Source organism: Elephantulus edwardii, unplaced genomic scaffold (genome assembly GCF_000299155.1).
Source record: "Elephantulus edwardii isolate Elephantulus edwardi_28Jun2011 unplaced genomic scaffold, EleEdw1.0 scaffold00374, whole genome shotgun sequence".
Lineage (NCBI taxonomy): Eukaryota > Metazoa > Chordata > Mammalia > Macroscelidea > Macroscelididae > Elephantulus > Elephantulus edwardii.
In genome coordinates, this window is record NW_006400124.1 from 38,807 (window position 1) to 59,281 (window position 20,475).

General features: G+C 45.5%; 1 protein-coding gene across 1 annotated transcript in view; it reads left to right on the top strand.

Annotated features, from left to right (window-relative positions):
• Positions 1-461: 461 nt before the first annotated feature.
• LOC102860089 (interleukin-27 subunit beta-like) overlaps positions 462-20,475 on the top strand; it is a gene marked incomplete at its 5' end in the record, with an annotated part of 43,287 nt that continues 23,273 nt past the window's right edge. Inside the window, 8 exons of the mRNA XM_006902156.1 lie at positions 462-523; positions 2,091-2,159; positions 3,886-3,948; positions 4,553-4,634; positions 10,598-10,718; positions 11,941-12,110; positions 14,726-14,883; positions 16,498-16,603. Coding sequence (XP_006902218.1) covers positions 462-523; positions 2,091-2,159; positions 3,886-3,948; positions 4,553-4,634; positions 10,598-10,718; positions 11,941-12,110; positions 14,726-14,883; positions 16,498-16,603 — 831 coding nt within the window. The remainder of the gene's footprint in view (positions 524-2,090; positions 2,160-3,885; positions 3,949-4,552; positions 4,635-10,597; positions 10,719-11,940; positions 12,111-14,725; positions 14,884-16,497; positions 16,604-20,475) is intronic.

Consider the following 20,475-nt stretch of genomic DNA (forward strand, 5'->3'; position numbering starts at 1 on the left):
AGGGAGAAAAGTGCAGCAATAAATTAATGGAAAGAAAAAATCTCCATAAATGTTTATTAAAACTAATAAAAAATGAAAAAAAATAAAAACATACCATCCAAAAAAGTAATATTTTAAAATGTGATTTGTTTTTAAAACGACAGCCCACTCCCAAACTTTGCTGCATGCTCTGTGTGAGCTGCTGTATCCTCTCCCGTTTCTCCCCATGTCTTTGATGACTAGAAGCTCCAGGACGACAGAGCTGGGGTGGTTTCTGTCTTTGTTCTGTGTGTGACCTCTGGGACAGCACTAGCCATGTAGAGGGTGCTCAATACATATTTGTTGGTTGACAACGGATAAATGAATGCCTTCTGCTTGTCCATCAGTCAAACCAGATCCTCCCGTGATCATCCGTGTGAGCCCTGTCCCTGAGAACCAACTGAGGGTGCACTGGAGTCCCCCTGCGTCTTGGCCCCTTCCAGATAAGTTTGGACTCAAATACCAGCTTCGCTACAAGCGCTGCAAATCTGACCACTTCCTGCAGGTGAGGAGCACGAGAGGGAGGACAGAAAGGGGCCTAGAATGGTGACAGCTATGGCCACCACGTTAGATGGGACATCACTTGCAAATTGTGGACGGTCAGCAAGGCTTATGCACACTTTGGGGTGACAGTGTATAATATAAGGGAAGTCAGCAATTTCACTCCCAGCAGTCCACCCACAAGATGAAAACACACCCCACACATCGGTGTCCCCTGAAGCTCTGTTTGCGAGAGCCAGGAGGAGGATCTGCCCATGGTCCATCAGCTGGTGGTCTGTCAGCACTGAAGCATGAAGCCCACCTTGTTGTGATTGTTGGTGCTACTGCATCGGTGTCAACTAATGATGACACGTGTGTGCACTCTCTATTCTCCTCTCACCGGTGTCACTGTCCTTGAACTTACTGGTCGATCACAGTGTCGTCCAGCTCACTTGCAGCTCTTTCTCCTTCTCGTTTTACTGTCAGGGATGGACTCTGACCCCAGCCCTGTCCATGTCTGCGCCCTCTTCCCCACCTGATCTGCACCCCCATCCTGGCAGTCGCCTTGTTGACCCATCTCTCTGAGCGACTCCTCTCTCACTGATTGAATTTACTTCACTAATCATCAAGTCTTTCTCCTGGTCCCTCCCAATAATGTGCTCAAAGTAATTCTGCTCCCATGAGTGTGATCAGAATAACCGAAGGACTCAGACGCATGCACATGCATGTTCAGAAGAGCACGAGTCACGGTGGCTCACAGATGGAAACAACCTGCTGTCCATTCACCAGAGAGTGGTTTTACACAGCTCACTCCATTTATACAGAGGATTGTTATACGGCCATGAAAAGAAATGAAGTCCTGATATATGCTGGGACCTGAGACACAATGCCAAGTGAAAAAATCCAGACACAAGAGAGGGATGGAATTCTCTATAAGTCCATTTATATGAAATATCCAGGTAGGTAAACTAATAGAGACAGGAAATAGAGTAAAGGGATAGAAATGAGGATGTTACTTTGAGGACTAAGATTTGCCTGACCCAAACCATGGGACTACAATGGCCCCCTATGCATGTGAAAGCCGAACAATGTATAAAGAAGCCTAAAAATGGACATCTTTTCCTGGAGTGCTGAAAAAGAATACTGAATACGCCATGGGGTGACCAAAGCATGAACACATCTGTCTCAAGAGAAGTACAGTTCAAATATTCCTTAGAAGAAAGGATGGTGAGATTGCATCTCACACACTTGGGACATGGTATTAGGAAGGGCCATTCCCTGGAGAAGTCCACCATGCATGAAAATCAGAGGGTCAGCAAAATGAGGAAGACCCTCATTGACATGGATTGACACAGTGGGTGCAGCAACGGGCTCAAGTACAGCTGAGATGTGTGGGTGAAGGAGGACACTGGAGGGTGAAGACGTTAGGAAGGGAAGAGCCCAAGGGGAGTGTGTGTGTGTGTGTGTGTGTGTGTGTGTGTGTGTGTGTGTGTGTAATGCTGGTTGGAATGAGGCCAGATCTCATAGAGGGGAGGACAGAAGCTTGCCCCATGCTCTGCTGTTATAATCACTTATGCCCTCTCTGTTCTCAGGTGGGCCCCACTAAAGACACCACCTTAAGAATCAAGTCAATGCACCCAAAGGGCAAGTACTGCATCCAGGTCAATGCTCAGGATCTCTTGGGCCATGGGGAGCCAAGTGAATGGAGTCCTTCCACCGTTTATTCCATCCCTCCAGGCAAGTAGTGGTGTCCTTCTTCCCAGGACCCCCACAAAGGTGCTCATGGGACCACACTGTCCTCTATTCAAGTCCCTGACCTTGCTGCTGTGTTGTTGAGCTACCTCAGACCCATGACTTTAACCTTTCTGAGCCTCAGTTTTCTCATCTGTGAAATGGGGATGTTCTTCACCTTTGTCCCACAGTGGTGGACAATGAAATGTGATGTGAGAGCCTCCATCGCTTTATTAAACATAGTAGGAGTGTTCATGTCTGAGGCAGTAGCAGGTTCTTGATCTGAACTCACTGCTTCAGAAGAAGGTGGGGCAGCTAGCCTGACTGGGTTTCTCTCTGCTTTCTGACCCAAGAGAAGATCTGCTTCAGTTCACTAGAAAAAAAGGCCTGTGAAAGCAGCCTCCTGAGCCAGACAATTGCCGCAGGTAGGGTAGCCCCAGGTGCTAAAGGTAGTTGATGGATTGGGTGTGAGGAGACGCAAGGCAAAGTGAGGAGACATGATTGGAAAACCTGGAAGCGTTGGTTTTCCCTGTGAGAACTAGCTCCAGCTGTCTTGCTCTCATCTGACTGAGCTTAAGGGGTCCCACGTGATCCAACCAAAGAGCAGTGGCCTCCACAAAGTACCTCATTTAAGGTCAGCATTGCTCCTGGCAGGGCCATCAGCATCAGGGCCAGAGTTCTTAGCACGGCCCAGGTCTGAGGCATCGGGACCAGAGTTCTCAGCATGGCCCAGGCCATGTTACCAGCAGGGGCAGAGGGGCATCAGTGTCAGGACTGGAGTGTTGGTTGCAGCCTTTGCTTTTCTCTCACTCAAATTTCACTGTCCTGCTCACTCCTGGTGGTTCATTGGGTTGTGAAGGGATGAGGGGGGTCGTGGTGGGTCCCAGAGGGTCACTGTGTGTTGCAGCTAGTTGTTGTGTCCTGGTGGCTCACTGGGTCCCCATGGGTCACAGTTTCTGCTGTGTCGGGACTCCCAGCTCAGTTCACTCTTTCTTGAAGGTGGTATATATTTAGTTTTATTCCCTAATTAATAGTCATCCGTGTGTTGTGTGCCAATGCGGCGGTTTGAGCTGACGCCTAGATCTAATTTTGTGTGTGTGATTCATGTACTCAAATGTCTTTGCATGGTGAATAAAACATAGATCCAAAATGGAAAAGATTCTGCAGGGGCTTTTTGTTTACTGAAGCTGCTAAGCCCCCAGGGCTCCTTTTTTGCCTGGTTACTAACTGAGGTCCCATCAATATCACCTCTGCCTGCTCTCTCACAGTAATGGTTGGCCAGCTTTTCTCCTGTCCTCTGGTCCTGCTGGACTCTATTGTTATTAATTTCTAGTTTTGTATCATGTGGTCTGAGAAAGGGCTTTGTAGTATTTCTACATTTTTTTTCAATTTATTGATGGTTTCCTTGTGACCTAAAATGTGATCTATTCTGGCGAATGTTCCATGCACATTGGAGAAAAAGGTATACTTAGCTTTTGCTTTTTTTTTTTCCCTTTCTTCTTTCACTAGCCAGTACATCTGTGAGGTTGAGGTGATTTATTGTGTGGTTTAATTCTTATGCATTTTTGTTGAGTTCTTTCTGGTAGGTCTATCTCTTCTTGAGAGTGGTTTATTGAAGTCTCCTACTACTATCGTGTTGACTATTTCTCCTTTCAGGCGACCAGGGACCACAGCACAGTGGTGGCCTTGTACCAAAGACACGTGTTCAATGCGGTCCAGGTGAGTCTATCAAGAGTGAGTTCACTAGCTGGTCCTTGACACGATGCCCATGTAGCTTTAGGCCAGCCCCTGCATCTCGGTGGACCTCAACCTCCCCATCTGTATCTGGAAACTCTGACCTTGACAGAGTCCCTCTGCCTGTTGTAAACATTTTGTGTTCATCTCTGGGTGGGCTGGCTAGATCAAGCCTGTGGGAGAAGAAGAATGGGGGTTTGGGCAGGACCTCCCAGCCCTCTACTCCCTTTATCTCCAGGGCCAGATTGATAAAGACTTTCAGTGAATCTTCAATCAGATTCTGCAAATGCAGAGGCTCCAAGCACAGGGCTGCTGAAGCCGGCATTTGGGTGCTACTCCTCAGAGGCCTCTGCTCCACCATCCCCTCCCTATGACTGCCCATCTGAGCGGACCAGGTCCACTCAGGCACTGAAAGTGTACACTGCCCTTTCAAAACTTGGGGGACTGTGGAACCCCTTCCTGAATACCTTCACCTGACTGCACCCCTACCTCGCCCCACCTGACCAGAGAGTCTGTGGCCATCCAGGTTCCCCTCCACCTGTCACCAAACGCCAACCCAAGACTGAAACATCCCTGTGCTCACGGCCAGAAAGCAAAGCATGTGGTGCAGCTACTGGGTACCCCTGTGGGCGAGGGGGAGTGTGTGCATGCAAGACAGGGCCCCGAGTGGGGTAAGCGAGGGATTACGAATTTATAAAAAAACTGAGACTAAACCACGTGCTGCAACTCACATTACCTCTGTGTACATCAGAGTAGAACCAGGCTCTGTAAGATTGTCAGTGGATGGTTTTCTGCAAGTAGGTAGCCAGGCTCTCTTCCATGGCACTTGAGCACACTTGAGTGGTTCTTATTTGACTGGCAGCAGTGTGGGGTGGGCTGTCCAGTTAAAACTCTGTTCTTCGGTGGGCACCATGCAGACAGGGTTTGGTCCAGCGGGGTCAGCTGTGACCTGATATGTGAAACAGCTGCCCTTGAGCTGATAGTGCCCCCATATGTGTGAGAACTGATTTCCATGGGGTTTTCAGTGGCTCAGAGCTTTCAGAAGTGGATTCCCAGGCCTGTCTTCAGAGGCACCTCTAGTGAGCACAATTCACTGTGGAAAGGTTTAAAGGGACACACAAACACGGTCATATAGATAAAGCATGTTGGACTTCTTGTTGTTGTTGATTGTCATCAAGTCGAGCACAACTCATAGCGAGCCTATGAGCAAAAGGCTTGAAGCCCCTCTACAACTATCGAGAATTTTCAAAGTTCATAAAGTTTGTGGAGGCATGTTATTTAGGATGTGGATGCCACTCCTGCTTCTGTGATGAAACATCAGGCAATTGATTAGAAAATCAACATGAGGTGGGAGAAAAATAAGCAATGATGATCAAAATATGAGCATTTTCCAGAAACACAGTTGGGGATTGATTGTGTCTCCTGGAAATACATGTCAGTCTGTCTGACTGAGGAGTCTTGGTGCTTCAGCTGGTATGTAATGGAACCAGCGTTCAGTCAAGCAATGTCCTTAATCCCACACACTCCTGAGCTGATGACAGGGCCTTTTAGAAAAGTTACAGACCCAGAACCCCACACATCTCCATGTGTCAGAGTGAGAATGTGAGGAGTTAATGTGCGGGTCCCCCTCGGTGGCCATCTCTCATTACAATGCATCTCTGTGGGTCATCCTGTCCCTCTGTGTCGCTTCCTGTCTTTTCTCCATTGAATATCTCCTTGTGGTCTGTCCTGTGTGTCTGGCAACCTCCACCTCCTCCATCTCTCTCTTTCTGTGTCTTTCATCCCCATGACTCTCTCTGCCTCTATCCTGTCTCTGCATCTGTGTCTCACTCGATATCTGTAGATCTCTCTGTGTCTCTATATAGCAGTCTCTCCGTTGGTGTCCCTCTGTATCCATTTCTGTCTCTCCTTTCTGTGACTCTTCACTTGTCTCTCTGCCCATCTCTAATCTGTGCCTATTTGTATCTGTATAGTTTCTTCAAGTTGCAATACTGAGAGATGCTATTGGAACAACCTTGAATGATCCAGGAAGCATCAAAATAAGCTAGAAAGAAGACAGCAGATCACTCTACAAAAGAAATGGGCAACACTAAAATATTTTCAGATAGCAGTATATGATATGATGTGATATGATATGATATGATATGATATGATATGATATGAAAAGGTGATGAATAAAGATGTTTAAGCTACATTGAAGGCACTGGGAAAAAGAAAAATAAGGTTCCAGAAATCAATGAGATACCAATTTTGTTGTTGTTGTTATGTGCCATCGAGTCGCTTGCGACTCATAGCGACCCTATGTACAACAGCCCTGAACTCTGCTCTGTCCTGTGCCAATTGCACTGTCTCTGACACACCCATCCCGATTACCCCACTGAATCAATCCACCTCCTAGAGGGCCTTCCCCTCCTGGGCTGTAACCTCCACCCTCCCAAGCATGATGTCCTTCTCCAAGGACCGGTCCCTCCTTATAACCTGTCCAAAGTATGTTAGATGGAGCCTCAGAATCTTTGCCTCTAAGTAGCCACCTGGTTTAACCCTTTCCAGTATGAATCTGTTTGTTTTCCTAGCAGCCCATGGTACTCTCAATACTCTTCTCCAGCACCACAGCTCAAAGGCATCAATTCTCCTTTTATCCTCCTTGGTATATTCCAACTCTCTGATGCATAACAAGTTATTGCAAAGACCATATCCTGTATCAGAAGCACCTTAATCTCAACAGATACACCATTTCTCTTCAGTACTTTTGAGAGGTCCCTAACAGCAGATTTTCCTATGCCAATACACCTTTTCATTTCCTGGCTACTGGTGTCAAGAGTGTTGACTGTGGAGTCAAGCAAACTAAAGCTGTGAACAACCTCAGTCTCTTCACCATGCATCCTGATGCTGCCAATTGGCTCAGGGGTGAGAATCTTTGTCTTCTTGACATTGAGCCTCAATCTATAAGGCTGCAGTCCTTGACCCTCTGCAGCAAGCACTTCAGGTCCTCCTCAGTTTCAGCAAGCATGGTTGTGTTATCTGCATAACGCAGATTGTTGATAGATCTTCCAGCAATCCTGACTCCACACTTCTCCTCATAGAGCCCAGCCTCTCAGATAATTTGTTCTGCATACAGGTTGAAAAGGTTTGGAGACAGGAAGCATCCCTGGGGTACACCCTTCCCAATTTTGAACCATGCAGTGTTCCCTTCCTCTGTTCTGATGACTGCCTCCTGGTCCAAGTACAGGTTTCACATTAGAAGGATCAAGTGTTCTGGGATTTTCATTCTTCTCAGAGTCAGCCACAGTTTGTTATGATCCTCACAGTCAAACACTTTTCACAGTCAATGAAACCCAGATATACATTCCTCTGGTATTCCCTGCTTTCAGCTAAGATCCATCTAACATCAGCTGCAATATCCCTAGTACCACGGCCCCTTCTAAACCCAGCCTGGACTTCTGGCAGTTCTCTGTTGATGTGCTGCTCCCGTCCTTTTTGGATAATTTTCAGTAGAATCTTGCTTGCATGTGAAATCAATGAGATTGTTCTATAATTTCCACACTCTGATGGGTCACCTTTCTTTGGGATAGGAACAAGTATAGATATCTTCCAGTCAGTTGGCCAAGTGGTTGTTCTCCAGATTTCTTGGCTCAACTTGGTGAGCATGTCCAGGACCTCATCTGTTAGCTGAAATATGCCAATTGGTATGCCATCTATTCCTGGAGCCTTACTTTTTGTTATTTCCTTCAAAGCAGCCTGAATTTCTTCTTTAATCACCATAGCCTCTTGCTCATATGTTGTTTCATGAAATTCTTCTCTGTCTGCCAATTCCTTTCGATACAGTAACTCAGTATATTCTTTCCATCTTCTTTTAATACCTCCTGGATCATTTAATATTCTACCAAAAGCATCGTTGATTATAGCAACTCGAGGTTTGAATTTGATCTTCAGTTCCTTGAGCTTAAGAAATGCTGAGCGAGTCTGGCCCTTTTGATTTTCTGACTCCAACTCCTTGCACGTTTCATTGTAATATTTTACTTTATCATCCTGAGTGCTGCCTTTTGAAATCTTCTGTTCAACTCTTTAGTATCTTGAATTCTTCCTTGTGCTTTGGTTTCTCTGCACTCCAGTGCAATTTTCAGAGTCTGTTCTTACATCTATTTTGGTCTTCTCTTCCTTTTCTGTCTTTGCAATGACCATTTGGACTCTTTCTGGATGATACCCTTGGTATCTTCCCACAACTCGTCTGGTCTTCGCTCATTAGTGTTCAAAGCCTCCAACCTGTTCCTGAGGTGGTTCTGAAATTCAGGTGGTTCAGACCCAAAGTCATATTTTAGTTCCTGTGGATTTGGTTTAATTTTCCTCAACTTCAGCTTGAACTTGCATATGAGTAGTTGGTGGTTTGTTCCACAATCAGCTCCTGACCTAGTTTTCACAGCTGATATTGAGCTTCTCCACCGGTTCTTTCCACAGATATAATCGATCTGATTCCTATGCATACCATCAGGTGAAATCCATGTCCTACGTTTATGTCTCTTAAAAAATGTATTTTCCGTGAATAAGTCATTGTGCAAAATTCAATCATTCTATCTCCAGCTCTATTTTTGTCACCAATTTACATGTTCCAAAAAATAGATGCAGCCCTGGAGGTGCACACCAGTCTATGCCAGGAAATTTGGAGGACAGCTACCTGGCCAACTGACAGGAAGACATCCATATTTGTTGCCATCCCCAAGGAAGATTATCCAACACAGTGTGGAAGTTATTGAACTCTATCATTGATATCACATTCAAGCAAAATATTGTTGAAGATCATACAAATATGGTGAGAATATTCCATTGACATAGTACTAGCAAAGGTTCAAACTGAGTTGAGAAGAGGCCATGACACCAGGGGATAATTGTTGCCCCACGTGGAAACTGCTCAAATAATGGACTCCAGGAGAATGGCTGTGCGGTGGAAAGGAAAGGGGTCCCCCAAGCAGGGCTTGACTGAAGAGCTTGACTTTGACCCCTAAGTCATGTATGGACATACAGTGTAGGACGGGGTAGACTCAATAACAAAATGTGCATCTATTAGGCCAGGGACACTGTCTCCATCTTACAGATGGGAAAAGGCATAGATAGGGGCATGATAGACTCAGACATGTAGAACACCAGAGACAGATGAAATACGGGGTGAGACTGGGCTTCTGATCTGAAGCTGGCAGTTCTACTCCACAAGCTGCTCTCTGGGGAAATGAGGCTTTCTTCTCCTGTTAACTCAACAGCCTTGGACTGTCAATACAGATGCAGATATGGATACAAATACGGAGTGGGCAGCCCCCCAGGAGATGGTGCCCAGGTGGTGCCTTCAACTGCTGAGCAAAAGATGGGAAACGATCCAGCCACTGGCCCCACGGGAGAACGGCCTAGTCACCTGCTCCCAATTGGTGCCCACGAGTCAAATGCGACTCACAGTGATCCCCTTTTTTCATTCCTGGCTCCTGACTCTCAGTGTAGCAGTTTAGAAAATGGGCTGACAACTCCTGCCTTGCTGAGATGTTGGGTTTCTGATGGCATAGTGGTAAGATCTCAGTGAGAGTGAGACCCTAATTGTGAAACTGTGGCATTGCTATGGGAGAAACGGTGACAAGGTTTAAGCAGAGAATCACTGATGTAAAGGCCCCAGTTAACGGTTTTTGCTATTCTTGCCAGAAGCTTGAAGGAGAAGCTGACTTATAATTGGTCTAAGGCAAACCTTGCTGGATGAATTGTATTTAACTGTTGAACTGAAACCAGATCCTGATCTAACTGAGGCATTATGCCTTGGAATTTGGGCTGAAATCTGGAGTTGCATTGGATGATATTCTTTGCCACCTCCATTCTCTGACTTACTTCCCTAATAAACCCCGTTCTGTGAGGCAGCAATGATACACAGACTTCTTGTTGCTGCAGTGGCTGTAGAAACCCAAGAGGCTGAACTAGGAGCTCCTTAACTGCTTTCTGCTTGGCTGCTGGGAGGGGCTGTGTTCTTCTCACTTGCTCTGGTCCTTACAGAGAGATGTTCATGTCCCTCTGCCACCGTGGCTCATTTCCCCTCTATCAAGGCCATACTGTTTGCAAATACTTACTATGTGTCAGAAAGCTGGACAATCACTAGGGATGATGAATGGAGAATTAATGTCCTTGAGCTGTGATGCTGGGGAAGAGAGTTGAATTTACCATGGACTGCTAGAAGAAGAAACAGGTTTGTCAAAAGAGGGGAAAGCAGTCTTCTCCTTGAAGGCAAGGATTCTGAAGCTTTTTCTCACATATTTCGAACATGTTGGAAGGAGGGACCAGTCCTTGGAGAGTGACACCATGCTTCACAGGTGCCAGAGATGAAGACTGTCGATTTAATGGATTGATTTCAAGAAATGGGATAGTTGGAGTTGGATTATCAGAGACAGTAAGATTGGCACAGGATAGAACAGGGTTTAGGGCTTTTATACATAGGGTTGCTATGAATCGCAGGTCACTCAATGGCACGTAACAACAGACAGTGATACATGACAGTGACTCAGATATGGATCTAAGAAACTAGCAAGGAGGAACGTAGCCACACTCAGCTCTGCTTTGCAAAAAGCCTGTTCCCAACTGTCTCACCCTCATGTCCCTTCATTTCTTCCAGCAGATCTGAGCCTCCAGGTGCAGTGTCGAGCCTCCAGGTACCCGATCAGCATTGATTGCTCCTGGACATATTCCCCAGCTACAAAGGACAACACGTCCACCAACTTCATCACCACATACAGGTCAGAGAGCCACAGGGTAAAACCGTCTTTTAGGAGACCCCACAGTTCAGAGAGCAGACTGGGTTCTAGTACCCCTAGAAGTGTCTTTGAAGAAAGTCCTAGTGATCCTTCAGACCCATAAGCCACACAGTACCATGTGGGGCCCATTTCTGCACTGACACATATGGGATCGACCTCTGGTTTTATTCTGAGCACATACCAGTTGCCATTGAAAAACAGATGCACAGGTTCCAAAGGAATTTTAAATGTTTTACAAAAACAGAAAAAATGCTAGCTTGGAGCTCTTGTGGCATAGTCCATTAGGAGTGCCACTTGTGACCCAAAGGCAATGCCTCTCTGGAAGTTCAAATCCACTAGCAATTCCAAAGATAAAAAATAGGCAGTCTCTTCAAAAGTGATTTACAGGCTTAGAGACCATGTGGGGGGCGGGGAACTGTCACATCTTCCCGGCAATGAGTTTAATTTTATTTTTTCATCAGTAGAATTTTTTTCCCCACTAGACAATGACTTAACCTAAATTGTAAATGTTTGTAAAGAGTTTGATATTTTTTGATTGTGCGTTTTGAATGAGTTATGTGTCATCAGAATGCAAACTGGAAGGTCAGTGGTTCAAGTCCACTAGCAGCTCCACAGAAGACAAATGAGCAGTTTCATTACTTAATAATTTAAAACTTCAGAATCGGTGGTTGATTTGGAACTCAAGGCTCCTCCAGGGTTTCCAAGGGTCAGAATCTACTCATAGTGATGAGTTTGCTTAGGAATTGCTAAGAGCCTGTGGCTAAATTTAAATTAAGGAAAATAAGATGAAACGAAGTCATACCCAGAGGCACTCGCTTCGTCACAAGTGTTCCATACCCAAGCCTCGAAGGTGCACACTGCCTTGCCCAAAGAAAACAATGGGAATATTCCAGGACATTCTACCTGATAGTGATGAAGTAATTCTGAGAACATTCCAAGTTCTGAAATCCAAGAAGTCACAGTAATGTACAGACCAGGATGTCCTTGTTTCAGTTTCCAGAATCTGGGAATCTTAGGCCTCTGGACTATTGGAATTCCACAGGTGTGGGGTAGACATTCCAGAATCCCTTAGAATCCGAACACTGACCTGGAGAGGTCCGGTGCCTGCACAGCCCATCGCCACGCCAGAACAGGACACAGTGCCTTTCTCCTGTCCCCTGGCAACTGCATTCCTCCAGCCCCTCACAGTGCCCATCTTCTGCAGGGTCGGAATGGAAGACAGCAAGCCCTGCAACCAGTCGATACCTGGCTCCCTCAGTTGCAGCATCTCAGACTTCATTAATGTCTCCAAGTTGCCTCACGCGCTCAAAGTCACGGCCATCCAACCCAGATGCACCAGCACCACCATCCTGGGCTTTGTACCTGATGAAATCAGTAAGTGGGGGCATGTGGGGTGGGGGTGGAGGCTACTAGGGGGTTCTTACTCCTTTCTCCCCTCTGTACCTGTCCTCCAAAACTGTCCTCTCTATAATCTATGCAGATTCTACCAACTTTGTCACCAATCCTCCTCCACTTGATTCAGACCTGGTCTCACAGGCCCCACAAGCTCTTCTCTACATGGACACCAGAGGGCGCCCGTGAGTGTGGGAAATCATCCCAGGTCTCTGCCAACAGCTCTCTAGGGCACCCACCTCCCTTGGGTAAAACCCCAAGTCCTCTCCATGTGCAGGGGACCCCGCACGCCCTGCCCCGATCTCTCCCTGCCCTCCTCTCCTCCTCTCTCCCCTTTTCACTCCACTCCAGACACCAGGGATTCCTCCCTCTCCCTCTAACTCGCCCAGCACATTGTGCAGCAGGGAACTTGCAGAGGTTGCTCCTGCTGCCTGGAAGGCTTTTCCCACAGAGAAAGTATGGATTTCCCTGCACTTGCTGCAGGTATCTGCATGTATGCCACCTCCTCCGTGAGGCCTTCCCTGAACACCGTGTTAAAACTTGCAAACCCTCATCCACTGCTGGAGTGAATGAAGATGTTGCAAGAGTTTTAGGGAAGAGTCGGCAGTTCATCAGAAGGTTAAGCACAGACTTTTGTACAACAGTGAAGGAGCTCTGAAGGAGCAGTGGCTCAAGGACATGGCTGCTAACACAATGGTTAATGGTTCAAACCCAATAGCAGCTTCCCAGGAGAAAGCGTTTCTAATTTATATCATCAGTTGTCATTATTTTCTGTTGAGTGTGTTTTAACACAGAGACCCCATGTACGACTGAATGACACTGTGGCTGGTCCTGAGCCAGCCCCACAGCTGCCACTTTTTTCACCCCATTGTCACAGACATCCGGCATTCATTCCAACACACCTCGCTAAGGGGTTTCCTCCCTTTTGCTCACCGTTGTTTTCCCAAGCTTGGTGTCCTCTCCCAGGGACTGGCCCCAGCTGATAACACGCTCAATGTCTGTGAGATGAAGTCTCCTGCCATCTTTGCTCTAAGGCGCAACCTGACTTCACTTCCTTCAAAACAGATCTCTCTGTTCCCCCTGGCAGTCCATGGTGTATTCAATATTCGTTAACAATCTCCCAATTCAAAGGCATCAATTTCCCTTGATCTTACTTATTATCTGACTCTCTCATGCATGTGTGGTGCTTAAAAAACATTGGTGTCAGGTAGGTGCACCTTAGTCTGTGTGGTGGCATCTTTGCTTGGCCTTGGAAACCCTAAGTTTCAGTTCTCTTCCATACTAAAGGGTAGCTGGCAGTCAGAATTGCCTCACTGGAGATGGTAATAAAACACTGAAACAGGGTCACACATATGTATGTACCTGAGTGTTCATAGCAACGTTACTCCTAAAACCCCACACGTAGAAGCAACCTGAATGTAGATCATCACAAGATAGAGAAACACGATGCATCCCCGCTGCCCCAAGAACCCTTACTCAGTCGTGCAGAGCGTAAAAACTCTCCAACGCACTGCTCCATGGATGAGGAGGAGGAGTAGAAGCAGCTGGTCACGAAAACCATGTGTCGTAAGAGTACATTTGCTCATACCGTCCTGACCGGGAAAACCCATAGAGTGATTAGCGGCTGCCTAGGGCTTAGGGTAATGGAGAGTGGTGAGTGGCTGCTGGTGGGTCTGCATTTCTGATGGTGCTGATGAAAATGTTCTAGAATTAGACTGGAGATCATTGTACAACCTGGTGAATGGAAGTAATATCCTGAATTGTATGCTACAATAGGGTAATTTTGGGGGGAGGAGAAACTCACTATCCCTATGGTCTGGGGGTGGGAGGGGTGGTAAGGTTGGGAGTGAAGCTGGGTCACAGCTTTAAAAAAAATTACATTTTAAAATGTCATTTGTTTTTAAATGACAATCCACTCCCAAACTGCTGTCTACTCTGTGTAATCTGCTATCTTCTCTCCTGTTCCTTACCACCTCTTTGATGACTAGAAGTTCCAGGAAGACAGAGCTGGGGTGGTTTCTATCTTAGTTCTGCTTCTGTCCTCTGGGACAGCACTGGATATGCAGTGGGTGATTAATACATACTTATTGGTTGAATGAATGAATGTAACAGGGTCCTGCCTCATTAAATCAAACAGTTCTGCCGAGAGAAGGGACAAGGATTAAATGAAGACGCAGAGAGGCGATCGCTGATGGCGAATAGCAAGATTTCATTTTTTAGACAAAGTATATATAGGCTTTTAGTAGTATCTCTGCTATAACAATCACATTATCTCATACAGTCCCAAGATGTTGACCATCTGGTAAAGCATTAACATTTACAAACGTCAGCACAATACAAAGATGCTTTTCCAGAATACTTTATTGTGTGCTTTAAGGACAAATGGTTTCGGTTCATAAGAACACTATATTCTTTAAGGTTTAAGACACTTTGTCATTCTTATTTTTTAACATCCTTCTTCCTTGAGTTGTTTACTGCCAAGCAGATACTCTAGCCAGGATGGAGTTAGTCTTGCTGGTCTTATGGTAAAGGGCTAATCTTGCATTATAAGTTAGCCAGGTCCTAACATAAATGAATACCTTCTGCTTGTCCATCAGTCAAACCTGACCCTCCGGTGAACATCCATGTGAGCCGCATCTCCGAGGATCATCTGCAGGTGCAGTGGAATCCCCCTGGATCTTGGCCCCTCCCAGAAACATACAAACTCAAATACCAGCTTCGCTACAAGCGCTGCAAATCTAAGCACTACCGGCAGGTGAGGAGCACGAGAGGGAGGGCAGAAAGGGGACTAGAGTGGTACCGGGTATGGCCACCCCGGTTGATGGGACATCACATGCAAACTGGGAAGGGTCAGCAGGGCTTGTGCACACTTTGGGGTGAATGGTGTTTAATATAAAGGAAGTCAGCAATCACACCCCCAGAAGTACACCCACAATTTAAAAACCCACCTCCACACATCGGTGTTCCCTGCAGCTCTCTTTGCAAGAGCCAGGAGAGAACCTTCCCAGGTTCCATCAGCAGGTGGTCTGTCTGCAAAGAAGCATGAAGCCCACCTTGTTGTGATTGTTGGTTCCACCACGTCAGTGTTGACTCTTGATGACCTGTGTGTGCCTTCCCGTGCCACCCTCACCAGGTTCACTGTGCTTGGACCCACTGATCAGTCATGGTGCCATCCACTTCATCACAGCTCTATTTCTCATGTTTTGTCTGTGCTTGGTTCAGACACTAGCCCTGTCCAGGCCTGCACCCTCTTCACAATCTGTTCTGCATCCCCATCCTGGCAGTCACCTGGTCGATCCATCTCTCTGCGCAATTCCTCTTTCATTGACTGACTTTACTTCATCGATCATGAAGTCTTCCTCCAGGGCCTAGCCCTTCCCCAAAACATCCTCAGAATAATTCTCCTCCCAGGAGTGTGCTCAGAATAACCGAAGGACTCAGACACATGCACGTGCATGTTCAGAAGAGCATAGGTCATGGTGGATAACAGGTGGAAACAACCTGCTGTCCATTCACAGAAGAGTGGTTTTACACAGCGCACTCCATTTATACAGAGAATTGCTATTTGGCCATGAAAAGACATGAAGTCCTGATATATCCTGGGGCCTTAGACATGATGCCAAGTGAAAACAGCCAGATACAGAAGACGGATCGTGTGCTGTGAAAATCCATTTATGTGAAATATCCAGAATAGGTAAACCCACAAAGACAGAAAACAGATTAAAGCGATAGAGTACAAGAATGTTACTTTGAGGCCTACTATGCGCCGGACACAAGCCATGGGATTTCAGCTAACCCCTATGCATGTGAAAGCTGGACAATGAATAAGGAAGACAAAAGCATTGACACCTTTAAACTGTAGTGCTGTCGAAGAATATTGAATACACTGTTATGGTGACCAAAGCATGAAAACATGTGTCTCAAGGGAAGTGCGGCTTGGATTTTCCTTAGAAGAAAGGATGGTGAGATATCATCACACACACGTGGGCATGGTATCATGAAGGGCCATTTCCTGAAGTCCATCGTTCGTGAAAAAAAAAGAGAGTTAGCAAAAAAGAGGATGACCCTCATTGACATGGATTGACACACTGGGTCCAGCAGTCGGCTCAAGTACAGCTGAGATATGCGGGTGAAGGTGGACACTGGAGGGTGAATAGGTTGGGAAGGAAGGGGCCCAAGGGAAGAGTGTGTGTGGGGTGTGTGTGTGAGTGTGTGTGTGTGTGTGTGTGTGTGTGTGTGTGAGTGTGTGTGTGTGTGTGTGTGTGTGTGTATAATGCTGGTTGAAATGCGGCCAGGTCTCATAGAGGGGAGGACAGAAGGCTGCCTCATGCTCTGCTGTTCAAGTCACCCATTACCCTTCTTTTCCCAGGTGGGCCCCACTGAAGACACCACCTTAACAATCAATTTGGTTCACTCAAAGGGCAAGTACTGCATCCAGGTCAATGCTCAGCACTACTTGGGCTACGGGAAGCCAAGTGAATGGAGTCCTTATACCATTTTCTCCATCACTCCAGGCAAGTAGTGGTGTCCTTTCTCCTGGCACCTCCGCAGAGGTGCTCATGAGACAATGCTGTCCTCGATTAGAGTCCCTTTTGCTACTGTGTTGCTGGGCTACCTCTGACTGGTGACTTTAACCTTTCTGAGCCTCATTTTTCTCATCTGTGAAATCAGGTGTTCTTTCTCTTTGTCCCACAATGGTGGGCAGTGGAATATGAATATGAGAGTCTTCATTGCATTTTTAAAAACAATTGTTATTGAAATCCAGAGTTTCCCTCCTTTCAGTGGACACAAATGAAAATCCATTGTACTCTTAGAAATGGGCTCTGTCCTCTAAAAGACAAGATGACGGCAACAAACAAGACAAAGACACAACAGATTTCTGTTCTCCTGGGGTTAGTGCTGACCATGGGGGCTGGGAAAAGAGATCTGGGGCTGGGGAAACAGGGCTCTGAATGTTTCTCTGAGGAGAAGATGTGGCAGTGGCAGTAAGGCCTTGAAGATCAGAGAATGTTCAAGGGCTTGTCTGCATTTCATTTATATCCGACTCAAAGAGAGACCAGCCCTGAGTATCCTTCTTGGCCAGTAGAATAATGCCCCTCAAAGATGTCCTTGTCATAATCACCAGAACCTGCATGAAAGACAAAAGGGACTCTGCTAATGTGATTAAAGTGAGGTTCTTAGTACCCGGGATTATTCTGGATTATCAACAGATGTAATCACAAGGGAGACAAGACGTTTTGTCATGGATTGAATTGTATCCCTCCCTGATACATGTCAACATGGATGAACTGTGATTTCCAGTGGTGGAAAAGCTAAACAATCCTATAATATCTACTTTGATGAGCTGACATGATCCCCAGTGTAAGAGGACTGGTGTCAGATGCAGCCCCATCATTCAGGTTACAGCCTTGTAAGGGGCACTTCCCTGGAAATGTTCTGCATCACCTCTTATTTAACATGAGATTAAAAGAGAGGGAAGCAAGCAGAGAAAAGGGCCCTCCAGAAAGAAGACCTGGGAGAAGAGTGAGTGCATGTTGGGACTAGGAGTCCCTGTGCTGAGAACCTTCTATATCCAAGGGAAAACTGATGTCAAATTGTACAGATCTCCAAGGAATGCCGAGCCTATAGATGTTGGAAAGAGACAAGGGCGTCCCATAAGGATGCTGGAGAGAGAAAGCCTTCCCTTTTAAGTGAATGTCCTGGATGCAGCAGGAGTCAGAGTAGGAAATGTGAGCAAGGACTTAGAGCCGAGAACCATGTAGAACCATAAACCAAGGAAATCATAAGCTCTCTAGAAACTAGAAAACACAAGGACATTTATCTACCCTGGAGCCACTAAAAGAATAAAGCTACAAATAGCCACTCCACACTTCTGACCTCTGAGTTTATAAGACTGTAGTTTTCTTTTTTCTGAAACTTCTGCATTTTTTGTGATTTGTTACAGTGACAGTCAGCAGCTCACACGCTGTGTAATAATGGACACTATCCAGCACTTCATGTACATTGCCTTCATTTATTTTCTAGAGTATTTAGTTGTTGTTGTTGTATTGTCAGTTACCATTGTGCAAATTTCAAGGCATAATATTACATTTGACACAGGTTTTCTTCGCTACAATGAATGTATTTATTAGAAAAAACTTTTTAAATGATATAAACTTTATACATGATGTTGCTGGATGATACAGAAATGACATAGATTACTCCTTTGGGAAGAGATGTTGGAGGAAAGTTCCTGAAAGAAGGACCATCAGAATGTTCTTCAAAAACACACATCATGAGACTTGATCTCATAGATATTTTGACACATGATCAGGAGGGACTCATGCCTAGGAAAAGACATTGTGCTTGGTTATGTTCAGGAAGAAACTCAGAGAGGCAGAATGATGCAGTGGAGGCAACAATGGGGTAGAACCCCAACAGCTGTGAGGATTGCATTAGACCAGCCAGCAGAGCATTTTGTTCTACATAAAGTAGAGAATGTAAACTGACTCAAAGGAACCTAAGAACAAGAATTTTTACTGAAGTACATCTGCAGTTATTTTCCCCTCAAAATGGTCAACCTGTTGGTTGGACCACCATACTATTTACTATGCACTGAAAAGATCCTAACAAGACCTGGTGGAGTAATGCCACAGTGTGGAGCTATTACCCTAAAGGACTGTGGGTTGAAACCACTAGCTTCTCTGTGGGAGAGAGATGGGGCATATTCCTCCTAATGTGCAAAAAGAGATGAAGTTTTACCATCCTTGCCTCTTAGGAATATCCTGCTTGCCCTTTCTCTAAAACATGTTTGTTCTTTCTCCAATCCATGAGATATTCAGAATTCTTCTCCAACATCACAACACATAGACATAAATTCTTTTATAATTTCTATTCATTGTTAGATTTTCTTAGGCAGACAGAGTAAATCATAGGAAAGATGATGGTTTCATCAGGTCCATCCTAGTTTTTAAACTGGCATCATTGCTCCTTAACACCATCTGCTGTATCACAAGATGACATGAAGGCATCAGATAGAATATTCCCCTAATGCAGCATGACTTTTGATTTCTTGACTGTTAGTACCAAGGGTGTGGACTGGAGATCCAAACAAGGAGAAATCATTGGCAACTTCAATCTTTTCAACATCATGCCTGGCAGATATATGATAGAATGTGAAATGTGAAGAAATTGAGATTGCTAACAACTATATTTTGCTTCATAGTAAACACTCTTGGTAGGAGCCGCCAGGAAATAAAAAGATGAATTGTCTGGGACCTCTCCAGATTACTGAAGGGCAACGACTCAGTCTGGAAACTAAGTTGTGCCTGATCCAGGCCATCATCTTCACAATTACTTGTTATGTATTAGAAAGATGAACAATGACAAGAGATGACACAAAGAGAATGGATGGCTTTGAGCTGTGGTGCTGGAGAAGCATTTTGATTGTACCATGAACGGCCAGAACAATCAAGTCTGTCCTGGAGAGGGTGAACTCAGCTGCTCCTTGGAGGCAAGATTTTTGAGGCTTGGTCTGGCACCCTTTGGACATGTTGCAAGGATAGAGCAGTCCTTGGAGAGGGACATCGTGCTTGGGAGTGTGAAGGGACAGTGCAAAAGAGGAAGGACTTCAACTTGATGGATTGATTTCAGTAACTGGGATAGTTGAAATAGGAGTGTCAGAGACAATAACATTGACAGGGTTTAGGGCCCCCATATATGTGACAGTGGAACTGTGCACCGTCGGGGTTTCAGTGGCTCAGAGCTTTCAGAAGTGAATTACCAGGACCGTCTTCTGAGAAACCTCTGAGTGAGCACAAACCACCTTGGAAAGGTTTAAAGAGGCAACGAAAACTTGATAATGTTGATAAAGTATGTTGAATTGTTGTTGATTGCCTTTGAGTTGAGAACGATTCAAAGTAAGACTATGAAAAAAAGGCTTGAAGCCCTTCTACGAATACAGACATTTATCAAAGTTCATAGAGTGTCTCGAGGCATGTTACGTACAATGTGGATGCCACTCCTGCTTCCATGATAAAACCTATTATCCAGCGTTTGGGTTAAAAAATCAAGTTCGAGGTAGGAGAACATAAAGCAATGATGAACAAAATATGAGGATTTTTTCAGGAAAAAATTATCAAGGATTGATTGTGTCCCCTGGAAATACATGTCAGTCTCTTTGACTGAGGAAACTTGAGGGTTCAGCTATTATGTAAGGGTCACTACTGTTCAGTCAAGCTGGTGTCTCTCTGTATCCCTGGCATATATTCTCTCTGTGACTCTTCTCTTGTTTCTCTCTTCGTAACTTATCTGCATCTATTTGCATCTGTATGGTTGTTTTGAGTTGCAATACTGAGAGATGCTATGG